This window comes from Chenopodium album, chromosome 5, assembly GCF_948465745.1.
Source record: "Chenopodium album chromosome 5, dcCheAlbu1.1, whole genome shotgun sequence".
Lineage (NCBI taxonomy): Eukaryota > Viridiplantae > Streptophyta > Magnoliopsida > Caryophyllales > Amaranthaceae > Chenopodium > Chenopodium album.
Window position 1 is genome coordinate 32,183,131 of NC_137838.1, and position 12,583 is coordinate 32,195,713.

Below are 12,583 nucleotides of genomic sequence, written 5' to 3' on the forward strand. Positions count from 1 at the left end.
GGATGGTAAAGTTTAGAAGGCTTTTGGGAGGAAGAAGATGATGACACATAGCATTTCTAGTTCCATTTGGCAAGATGTGCTAGTGCAGCTGGATAGAATTTTACACGCGCCTTGTTCACAGGGTAGTTCTAATGATTGATGATGAGTATTCTTGTAGCGTTCATCGGATTTGAATTTTAAATGAACACTTTGACTGACAATTTTTTTTTTTTTTTTTTTTTTTTTTTTTTTTTTTTTTTTTTATACAAAAGATACTATTAAAGAAAAGCAGAATTACAACCAAATACTAACTAAAACAAAAAACACTTAACAACCTATGCACACTAAGCACCATTACAGGAAGATCGAAGAGAACCAAATATTGAAGTAGTCTTGCAACAAACCAATAACTGTGGAGCCCAGACAAACCATAAGAACCGAACCACATCCAAAATGTGAACTAAGAGAAGCCAAATGAACTGAAGCAGTCGAGATGGACTAAAAGCGCAGAACACAACATTGAAGAGCAAGGGCGGATCCAGAAATTTTTTTATAGCCCGGGTCGAAGTTATAAAGCATTTCAAATAATAAAGCCATAAATGGATATGAGTTTAAGAGATCCACACTAAAAAAAATGTGCAAATAAGGGGAATTGATCAAACCCTTAACCTTCCAAATCTATGGAACAAGTAACTAACCAACTAAGCCAACTATAAAACTTGAATACTTATACAAGTTTTTTATTTATATAATATCAAAATCTGGGCCAAGGCCCGGGTAGCCCCCCTGGATCCGTCTATGTTGAAGAGAACCCGAGCTGGCACGGAAAGCGAAGGGAACTCGTGATGGAAACAGTAGAGAGACGGAAGAACCCGAAGAATGCACCCTGTTGCTGAGGAACGTACTTGTGACACCATTCCAATCTTATGGAACGAAAAACATAACTACCTCCTAGGAGTCTGGGAACAAAACCTATAGAGTCATATACCTCAATGACTCTATGAGAAACCATGCATCCAAATGCAGGTTCTCCTCTTGCAGTTCTACCAACGGAGAATGCAAGAAAATGGAGGACTTTGCTTAACCCAAGCATTAAAGATAGGTAGCCTCCTTCAAGATATTGTTTAACAGCGATGACTTACGTTGTCATCATCACCCAAACTAACCAAGGGATGATAGCAATTGATTAAATGCCCTAATCATCCCACAAGCGAGCAACAAGACCTGCAAACCAAACTCCTCCCTTAAAACCACCCTCCTCCTGCAAACTCCATAAGCAGGGAAAACTATCCAATTGCGCAAATAACTTTTCCCCCCAGTGAACTATTTCAACTACCAAGGGAACACCTTCACATCCCGACAAGACTACTACTGGGACCATCCACCTAACGTAAAAGGGTTTACTTAATCTTACAACCCTCATAACCCACCAACTAGGCTCCAAATACCATTATAACACTTCGATAACTTCCAAAACATGAACTAGTCTATGATACTCTAACTCAAGACTAAGCAGAGAAAGAGAATTATTAAGCAATAACAACCTAAGCAACAAAACATACAACTTATACAAAAACATCATAACTGAACTAAAACAAAACTGATAACAATTAAAAGAACAAGCATACAAAATGGTGAAACAACAGAGGAGAAGGCCTAGAAAACCTGAAAAACCTCAACGGCAGCAACCCCACCCTACACCACGACCAACCGTCCACGGCAACACAAGAACCCCTCACTGAACCAAACCTTGGATACGCGAGGAAACCCTAACCTTAACTTCACCTTTACCGTCGGGAATTAATTAACGAAATTCCTTTCGACGACGGCGTTAAAGCTAGCCTTTGGTTCTTGATTTGTAGAAGCAAGCCGAAAAACACTCGACGGTGAACCACTTACACGCAACCACGACCGAAGAGGACCCCCGAATTCACACAAACTGACCAAAAGGTGAAAATTAAAAGCTAGAACAAAAAATTAAAGCAAAAAACGTAAGAGACATCAAGGCTGGGCTCGCCAGCGACGGCTAGGCGGAGCGCCGCCACTCGCCGGCGAGCAGAGAAATAGAAGGGCGGTGGAGGCGGTGGAAGACAAGATTGGGTGTTAGAGAGAGAAAGGGTCGAGATAATTCTTTGTTTCACCTATAACGTTTGACTGACATGAAATTTAAGGGACTATAATAAAACCTATCTATACTTTATCTCTTTCTTATAAGTCAAGTATGGGTTGTGATAATGTTTCTTTGAGAAATCCAATTTACCTTCTTGATAAGAGACTATTGTTTACCAAATGCCGATCGAAGCTGTAAATAAATTCATTTTTACTAATTGAGATAGTTTTTATGCTTGAGATATTACGATTTTACCCCTTAATAAACGAATTGAATTCTGTTTCTCAAGGAGATTAATTGAAGCTCCCTCATATCCCTTGTGAAAACTAAAATGGCCATTTTTCTTTATGTGGAATGTAGATAATTAACAAAATTTAGAATTTTTTAGATTTTAACACCACAAAAAAACGAAAAAAATTGGTTTTAACACTAAAAAAAATAATAATAATAAAAAACTTTTATTATAACACCACAAATTTTTTATAAAATTTGATTTTACCACCATTAACGGTTGCTGTCCAAAAATCCGTTAAGTGGGGCCCATTATGCTACGTGTCATCAAATTCTTAGTTTAGAAAAAAAAAATTAAAAAAAAAAATCCCAACCAACCCCATCCCCACCGCCAGCACGGCGGTGCCGGCCGTTACCCCACCCAAACACTCTAGTTCCTAGCTCCAGCCGCCGCTCATTCTATCCCCTCCCTTTCCCCCTCCCCAAAACCGATGAAACCTCCTAACGACCGCTTAAAATGGGTGGCCATTTTTCAAACAACCCAAAATCGACCACCATTAACAGCCACTAAAGGTCGAAAACGACCAGTTTAGGGCCTAAGTGGTCAATCTCGACCATAAACTGGTTGTTTTTGACCCTTAGAACCCAGTTTTGGTTGGCGGTATTGGGTAGTTTGAAAAACGGCCACCCATTTTTGGTGGTCGTTGGGGTTAGGTTATCGATTTTAGTGAGGGGGGATCGGAAAGGAGGGGCGAAGATTCCGGTGGTTGTGGCTGGGAACGGGGGTGTTTGGGTGGGGCCGTGGCCGGAGCCGCTCAGCCGACGGTGGGGATGGGTGGCTGGGTTAGTTTAGGGGTTTTGTTTTTTTTTTTATTATTTTCTTCCAATAATATGCTGACACGTAAGCAATGTGGACCCTACTAACAGATTTCATACATAAACAAGTTAAGTGGTGGTAAAAGCCATTTTTATAGAAACTTTGTGGTGTTAAAATAAAAGTTTTTTTTTTTTTGGTAGTGTTAAAATCCAATTTATGACTATTTTGTGGTGTTAAAATTTAAAAAATCAAAAAAATTAAAATAATAATAAAAAAAAGCATTCATTCACCAAAGAATAAAAGAAAGTTGAAAAAAAAATTAATTTGATACTGCATTTAGAACTTGTGTAAATTATGGCAAATCTCAGTGTATGTTAAAGAAACCTATAGGATGTAGTTATTGGAAATTTGGTTGGTCCTAATTTTAATATTTTTTGGGTAGAAATAAGATTTAATGAGCCAATTTTATTGTAAAACGTACTCTCTCCGTCCCTTATTTACACGTCTATTTCTCTTTATTATGTGAGCAATAAATGTTAGAAATAGACATATAAATAAGAAAAATAGACATGTAAATAAAGGACAGAGGAACGATTATAGATGGATGATTTTGCGATTTTGAGAAGACTCCCGCCCCTATATAACATAGAACATAAAGTGATGAAATCACAAATAACAAAGAAACACTGGAAACCAAAGATTCAACGCAATATTCAAGACAGTTAATTTGGGCGGAATTCATCAATCTATATTTGCTCTATATGGTAGATCATTCTCCTGTGCTGCTTCATGAACAGAAATATAAACAAATTTTAATATACAGAGTACTAGTTTGTAATTCTACCCATCGCTGATCAAAAGGGTTACGGTTACGAGCTTAGGGCTTTAGGTACTTTTAACATTTCTACCTATACCTGGATTTAAGCAAATTGACAATATTCAGCTATTCAGTTAGGGTGAATTTGCCTGTTTATTCTACTTTCAAAAATCTTGTAAAAAATGATCATGAATAACAGAAGAGCCTTGTTTTTACTGGGAAATTATGCAGCTGAATTATTTTCACAAAATGCAATGATGAGACTTGCCCTTGTCATAAATGTGTTAATGATAAACAATGAGGTTACAAATTCACAAAACCAGGCATACTTTAACTAGTACTTTTTTTTTTACAGAACATAAACATTTTTAAAATGTCAATGAAGAACTAGTTCACAAAAAGATATACAGTCAAACAGCACCCTTCACATCCAAGTTTACAGTTTACAGCCTCATAACCATCAAGAAACACACCTGGGAAAGAAAGTTTGACCCACATAACCCCCAGCTATAGCTCTTCTCACATTGGATTCGAACATTTTTGGATTATCCCTCAACACAGCAGCGGCATCATGATTTAAAGGGTCTTCATAGTTTGGTTGCTGCACACACAAATAAAATGCCATTATGATGCAATGCATGTAGCAATAAAAGAAAAAAAAAAAATCTCCAGATAAAGGGAAATGTTAGTACCGTGAAGAGATGATACAACCCATAGATGACAGTGTTTACGTTCAAAACAGGTTTCCAGTCTTCTCTTAGAATGTTGAGGCAGACATTACCTTCTAAGTCGATGTTGGGATGGTATACCTGACAGATGCATACAAAAGTTAATTTTTTTTTTTTCAGAATGCACATAACTAACAAATAAGCTATCATCTTATGTAGCATAAGACAGGTCTTCCATAGAGAATCACTCAATTTACCTTTGTCTTGCACTTCACCTTGGGAGGCTCATAAGGATATACAGATGGAACTTGGAAGGTAAACACAAATGTGCCGCCTCTGCAATCAAAAGTTTCCTTAGAATATCAATACACTATGCATCTACTCCAAAGTTATCAGAATCATGATTCTACTTCGAATCGGTGAGTGGGGTAGAATCAAATCGGTAAAATCGAATCGTAAAATCATACTATTCTACCAAAATGTAAAATTGGGCTTCAAAATGTAACAAATGACTACATACATAATTTTATAGCAATGAGAATGATAATAATAAATATGGTTAATAACATAATATTGGCATACAAACATAAAATAGTTTTTCAAGTAATTTTGCACGCGCATAACTCAAACAATACACTATAAACTATAAAGTCGGATTATTGGTACACAAACTCCGCCAGTGGGTTTCCCGCTGCCAGTCCCAAGCCTGGATAAAGGAGGAGGGTTACGGTAGGCCAGTGACAGCCAGTATAAAACTTCGTCACATCCCATGACATGAGCCAAACAGATATTTTCGTGGGGGCGTTCCCTACTCAGCGACGCGCTGCACTTCCTAGACCCGGGTGTAGTGATAAGTATGCAAGGGTTGCTAGGTCGTCGCCCAGAAGCGACGCGCCACATTGCCCGAGTGTGGTGTCAAATGAGCAAGGGCGTGCCATTGGGGCGTTCCCTACTGAGCGACGCGCTGCACTTCCCAGACCCGGGTGCAGTGATAAGTATGTAAGGGTTGCTAGGTCGTCGCCCAGAAGCGACGCGCCATATTGCCCAATTGTGGTGTCAAATAATCAAGGACTTGGAGTTGGGATCAGGAGGGAGCGTGGGAGAAAAGAATTTAGTTTGCGGATTGGTTCTTGGAATGTGGGGTCTCTTACGGGAAAATCAGCAGAATTGGTAGAAGTAATGAAAAGACGACGCGTGAACATCATGTGCCTCCAAGAGACAAGATGGACAGGAGAAGGAGCTCGAGGCTTGGTTTTGGGGTATAAGGTATGGTATGTTGGGCAAGAAACGAGCCACAGAACAAGGAATGGTGGAGCTAGGAACGGAGTTGGTGTGGTTCTCGATGAGAGGTTGGCAAAAGAGGTGATCGAGGTCTATCGGAAGAACGATAGGTTGATAAGGCTGAAGTTGCTATGTGGCAAGGAGATTGTGAATGTTATCAGTGCTTATGCTCCCCAAGTGGGTTTAGATGCAGAAGAGAAACGACAATTTTGGGAGGACCTAGACGAGGTGGTGCAGGGTGTCCACCACTCAGAGAAGTTATATATTGGAGGGGATCTAAATGGGCACGTTGGGGCGAGCCGAGATGGCTATGAGAGTGTCCATGGAGGCTTTGGGTATGGGCAGAGGGACGCCGGTGGTGAAGCTATTATGGATTTTGCCCAATCATATGATTTAATTTTGGCTAATACTTGGTTTAAGAAGAGGGATTCACACTTGATAACTTTTCGGAATGGAGCAAATGCAACTCAAATAGACTTCCTGCTCACAAGGAGCATAGATAGACAAAGTTGCATAAACTGTAAGGTTATCCCAGGGGAGAGTGTGGTCACCCAACACCGGCTATTGGTAATGACTATTCGTCTGAAAGAGAAGGCGAAGAAAAAAGTTAGACAAGAAGAACCAAGGATAAGATGGTGGACCCTAAGGGATGCAAAAGCTAAGGTTTTTACAGAAAAGGTAATTGAAGAAGCGGATTGGGATGGAGAGGTGGATCCGGACATGACCTGGTTACGAATGAAGAACTGTTTCCTAAGAGTGGCCAAAGAGGTCTTAGGGGAAGTAAGGGGAAGAACTTCGGTACAGAGAGATACTTCGTGGTGGAATGAAGAGGTGAAAGCAGTAATTAAGCAAAAAAGGGAATGCTATCAAGCCTTAGGAAAATGTAGGAGTGATAAAACCTTTGCAGCGTATAAGGAGGCTAAGAGTAAGGCAAAGGCAGCTGTTCGCCAAGCAAAAGAAAAGGCATATCAGGAGGTTTATGAAAAGCTTGATTCCAAGGAGGGAGAAAGGATCATTTATAAGATGGCAAAGAGAAGACAAGAGGCAAGGAAGGATATTGGCATGGTGAAGTGTGTCAAAGATAAGAACCAAATGGTCCTAGTGCAAGAGGAGGGCATCAAGGACAGGTGGAAGGGGTACTTCGATGAATTATTTAATGGAAGTAATGGAGTTGTGATAGGAGATACCTCTATGAGTGATGAAGAAATCAACATGGAGTATGTGCGAAGGATTAGGAGAGTAGAGGTGGAGATTGCACTGAGGAAGATGAAACCTAAGAAGGCGGTTGGCCCTGATGGGGTACCGATAGAGGTGTGGAGGTGTTTGGGTAAGATTGGTATTGATTGGTTAACAAACCTTTTCAACAAGATATGGACGGCTACAAGGATCCCACAAGATTGGAGGAAGAGCACCTTGGTCCCGGTTTATAAAAACAAAGGAGACGCTCAAGATTGTTCTAACTATCGAGGAATTAAGCTTATGAGCCATACTATGAAGTTGTGGGAAAGGGTGATTGAACAAAGGTTGAGGGCATGCACAAGCATTTCAGATAACCAATTTGGTTTTATGCCTGGGAGATCTACTATGGAGGCAATCCATTTGATAAGACAAATGATGGAGTTTTATAGGGTAAAGAAGAAAGATCTTCATATGGTCTTTATTGATTTAGAGAAGGCATATGACAAGGTGCCAAGAGAGATACTTTGGTGGGCAATGTTGAAGAAAGGTATCCCACGAAGGTATGTAGACCTAGTTAAGGATATGTATCGGGATGTGTCAACAAATGTGAGGACATGCGGAGGGTTGACAAAAGATTTCCCTATTACAATCGGATTGCATCAAGGGTCTGCATTAAGCCCTTTTCTTTTTGCAACGGTTCTAGACGAATTAACTAGACCAATTCAAGACGAGGTTCCATGGTGTATGCTGTTCGCAGATGATATCGTTTTGGTGGATGAGACTAAGGATGGGGTTAATGTCAAGTTGGAGCAATGGAGGCAAAGGTTGGAATCTAGAGGGTTTAAGCTAAGTCGGAGTAAGACTGAATATTTGGTATGTCGTTTTGGCACTCAGAGGGGGACAAGCAATGAAGTGGTGAGTTTGGATGGAAAGGATTTGACCATGAGTGAATGTTTTAAGTACCTAGGGTCGATCATCCAGAAGAATGGTGACATTGATCAAGACGTGACCCACAGGATTAAGTCAGGGTGGCTTAAATGGAAAGCGGCCACGGGAGTGCTATGCGACCGCAGCATTCCCTTAAAGTTGAAGGGAAAATTCTACAGGACTGCCATAAGACCAGTGTTGCTCTATGGTACAGAATGTTGGGCTTCTAAGAAAGAGCATATTAAAAAGATGGAGGTTACGGAAATGCGCATGTTAAGGTGGATGTGTGGAAACACTTTAAGAGATAGAATCAGAAATGAGGTTATTCGCAAGAAAGTAGGTGTGGCGGGCATTGTAGATAAATTAAGGGAAAATCGTCTGCGTTGGTTTGGACATGTAAGACGGAGACCCGAGGGTGCACCGGTGCGAAGAGTGGAAGAGTGGGACCATGGAGGGATTAAACGAGGAAGAGGGAGACCAAAGATGACTTGGTTGGAAGGAGTGAGGAAGGATATGAAGTGCATGGATTTACGTGAGGATGAAGTTTTGGATCGTAAGGGATGGAGGAGAAAGATTTATGTTGATGACTACACGGAATAATCAAATTTGGTTCATGTTAGCCGACCCCACTTTTGGGATTAAGGCTTTGATTGATTGATTGATTGATTGATTCTTAACCATGACAGAACACGACTATTGTTGTTAAATTATGAAAAAAAAATAACGTTGTTGACTCTTAAGTTGTTTTCCCTAGAACCCATGCATAATAAAAAAAATAATCCAATAATGATAGAAAACTAAGTGTCAAATTAGTTCATTTAACAAGATAGCTAAAACATGACAACTACAACAAACTCATGTTATAAAAGTGTTTTTTATATGCCCAAAGTTGAGTATATGAGACTCATGAATACATTCTTATGCCCACAAAAATTAAATGGTTGTATAGAATCTTAAAAGTTATTTAAATTAATGTTTCATAAGCTTTATTATGATTTAGATTGAATAATATGCAAGTCATTGACTAAAGTTAGGTTCAACTATGACACCCTTACACTCTTTAGTCTATAACATAATATATATAAATGATATAAGTATGAAACCAATTCTATTAGAAAGTAGACTTCAAGAGCTTTCCAATGACATATTATAAGCCTAATTCCGACTTCGGAATCAAAAGTTACGGGTTTCGAAAAATCAGGTTTTTTGCAGGAGTAGAATCGGTGTAGAATCGTAGAATCAGTACCGATTCCACCAATTCTAACCGATTCTATGAGCGATTCTACAGCATAACAATTCTACCCGTGATTTACATCATTTAGGTGGATTAGGATTAGAGAATCGTACAATTCTACGATCCGAATCGCGATTTTAATAACATTGATCTTCTTAAAGTTCTTCCTATTTTAATGGTGAGTGTCCCACAAAAAGAGTAGAGGGAGTTGATAAGAAGAAAGAAACAAGGAATGCAAATGAAGTATAGCCAAATGAATTAAAAATGACGCTCAATGATCCAAACAGATATACTAATATAATTTTCCTCCACACTAGTACATTTACTACCTCTGTAACACAAAACCTGCATTATTTGGACCTCTAACACTATCCGTTTATTAGCTTTGATTATACTTTTTTCTGATGTAGTAAATTTTAAATCAATGTGTGAAGTGTTGTGTGAAAGATTTCAATGTATATTATCGACTTTTTTTTTTCTTTTATAAATTTCATATTAAAAATGATTTTTAAGCAAACGTAAAAGTCAAAATAATACGTTCAATCTACGGAGGAAACATATAGATAACTCCACCCTCTCCATATCCCCAACTACAAGAAAAAAAGTGAAAAGAATAAAAGGCAATATTGGTGGCTAAGAGATAAGAATAATTTTAATAAAAAAAGGAAAGAAACAAAATCAAGAATAATGAAATAAGTAATCAATGACATAGGTACAAAGACTTGCAAGAACTAAGCACTAAATGCAATAGTCAGGTGCTGGCATGATTTAGTAGAAGAGACGCTTACAAATAATATCCCTCATCAGGCCGAATAGTAACTTCAAAATTCATCAGATCATCCTTACCACTGGGAAACGAAATGGTACATGATTTGGGCAGGTTCAGTTCACTGATATCTAGAAGAAGTCAACAATAAAATCTATAAATAGAAGAGATAATAGTAATGTGAAGCATAATAATATGTTTGAATGTTTGATCATAAGTCTAATAAAAACCTTCAATCTACACAATGCAGAATTAGTGGATACAAGTAGTCCAGGACTAGATGCAGTAGATGAGATGTTAATAGATTGCCACATGAAACTATTCTAACAAGAATAATGTGTTTCTTTTATTATGCAGAAAGATCAGTTTATAACAAGAAACTGGCAAAAAATTGTGAAAGAAAGCGCGAAGCTTGCAAACACTGCCCAGTGCCCAGAATAAATCATGACAGAAACAATCAACAATAAATCTGCTCAGAAAAGAGCAACAGAGGAGCAAGAATATCACCGGTCCATCCAATCCACTCACACACATAAAAAGAGAGAGCAAAATCTCCATCCCAGTCTCTTACATAAAACTAATGACATGTTCATATATGCATGAGTCTAGGATAATCGAACAATAGATTGAGGAACCCCATATAAATCATGCGCGGATAATGAAATTGAAATAGGGAAAACACTGTAATGGTGTGATGGATTGGTTAATATCCCATTCAACGAAAGATCTCACAACACGAGGTAGTTCTTGAAATGATAACTTTGAACACAACTTACACAAGACTAGACTACAGCACCATTAAATATTACCATATGAATCCCAATTACGGCGCACCATTAAATATTACCATATGAATCCCAATTACGGCGCACCATTAAATATTACCATATGAATCCCAAATATTACCATATGAATCCCAATTACGGCTATTCAAGAAAGAATACCTTTATGAAGACGTAGTTCGCCAGCTGTTTGCTTCTTGACATGGGTCTTTCCATTAAGATTTTCAGCGTTTTCCCTCTGTTTTGCTTTCACTCTGAATAAGTTAATCATCTTCTCTGAATAACAAAATAAAAAGGGTAAATTCCATTGAATCGAGATTTTCATAACAGTTAAAATCACAGACTATAAATTATTCATTGACCAGATACCAGAATTCATTATACAAGTACAATTTTAAAGTTTCATCGCTACATAGTCAGAACAAATAAACAGTACATACAATTTTTATCAACATAAACAAACCTTAAATCCAAACAAACATACGTCATACTTACACATTCGACTTAATTGATTTATTACAGCATAAATTATCAAAAAAGCCACTGAATTTAACAAGTTTTAAATTGGGAACGAATTTACAAATCAAATTGCAGCATCTACGAATTTCAGATTTGTGTATGAGCTTTATATAATCAACTAATGATAAAGTTTCGACAACAAATACAGTAGCATGAACCCTAATTGATTTGGTTCCCATAAATGTTTAATCCCCTTATTTAAGAGCATAAATAGAACCCCCCGCCAAAAAAAAAAAAAATTAAATTTACAAAACACTGTACCTAAACTATTTTTATGCAAAAAAAAAAAAAAAATCGTGAAAACCTTAATTTAGGATCGTAAATAGAAAAACCCCTAAAAAAATTAAAAGTTACCTGAACAAAAATCCCCAAATCTCGAAGATCTTGCCGGAAACTTCCAATATCGTAACAAAATTAGGCCACCAGCGTAGTTTGGGGAGGAAAATTTAGGTTCATGACAATGAATTGATTAATGAAGAGAGAGAATGAAGAGAGTTGTGTGATAATAAGAACTTTGGTGTCAAAAATCATACGAAATTTTGTAGTCAAAAACTACCAATTAAAGTGCATGTTTTGAAAACAACTACCTATTAAAAAAAAATTTAAAAGAAATAGAATATTCGGCATATATGTTCTACTTTTTACCTTTACCTCATAAAATCATCATCAAAATTAACTAAATTACCCTTCATAAATGTAAAAAGTGATAAAAAGTGAGATCCAAATACCGAAGATTTTAGCCAAAATTGTTATAGTGGTAGTGCTAGTTAAACTTTTTATATCTTTGTGGTAGTTCTTTTAAAAAAAATTAATAGGTAGCTATTTTCAAAACATGTGCTTTAATTTGTAGTTACTAGGTTAGGTCCCGTGTCATGCACGATTATTTTAATCACTCCATATTTTCTTTATATAAATTAATTTATGCCTTTATGGCATACAAAATAAAAAGTTAATATATTTGTAGAATAAATTATATTCCATCATAATTACACTTCTGTACAGAGATTATTTATTTCCTTATTAATCCGTACTTAATTGGGTAATAACATAAGAAAGGTAAATATTATTATTTCTTTATTTGGTTGACAAAAAAAATTTTCTTTTAAATAACTTCTTTAAATAAAATTTTCTAAATTATAAAAAAAAAAAAAAAATACTAAGAACACACCAGAGCATGACACGTGTCATTGCTGGTGTGTCTTTTAGTATATAGTTATTGATTGACAAAATTTCCAAAATCATACTTCTACTCTTTTGGGCCTTTTTGGTTGAA

The 12,583-nt window shown here is 37.2% G+C and overlaps 1 protein-coding gene across 1 annotated transcript; it reads right to left on the reverse strand.

The window, feature by feature from the left end:
• Positions 1–4,209: 4,209 nt before the first annotated feature.
• LOC145632053 (NEDD8-conjugating enzyme Ubc12-like) lies at positions 4,210–11,850 on the reverse strand. The gene is made up of 6 exons (XM_081684323.1): positions 11,665–11,850; positions 10,954–11,067; positions 10,032–10,140; positions 4,880–4,958; positions 4,647–4,763; positions 4,210–4,555 (listed from the first exon to the last, which is right to left on the reverse strand). Exons 2-6 carry the CDS (start codon positions 11,060–11,062, stop codon positions 4,415–4,417), a joined length of 555 nt encoding a protein of 184 aa, XP_081540449.1. The 5' UTR covers positions 11,063–11,067; positions 11,665–11,850; the 3' UTR covers positions 4,210–4,414.
• Positions 11,851–12,583: the final 733 nt, after the last annotated feature.

Coding starts and splice junctions, on each gene's coding strand:
- LOC145632053 (XM_081684323.1), bottom strand. CDS start 11,062: ATGATTAACTTATTCAGAGTGAAAGCAAAACAGAGGGAAAACGCTGAA. Junction 10,141..10,953: donor CGAACTACGTCTTCATAAAG/GTATTCTTTCTT, acceptor GACTTCTTCTAG/ATATCAGTGAACTGAACCTG. Junction 4,764..4,879: donor AGGTGAAGTGCAAGACAAAG/GTAAATTGAGTG, acceptor TGCATCTGTCAG/GTATACCATCCCAACATCGA.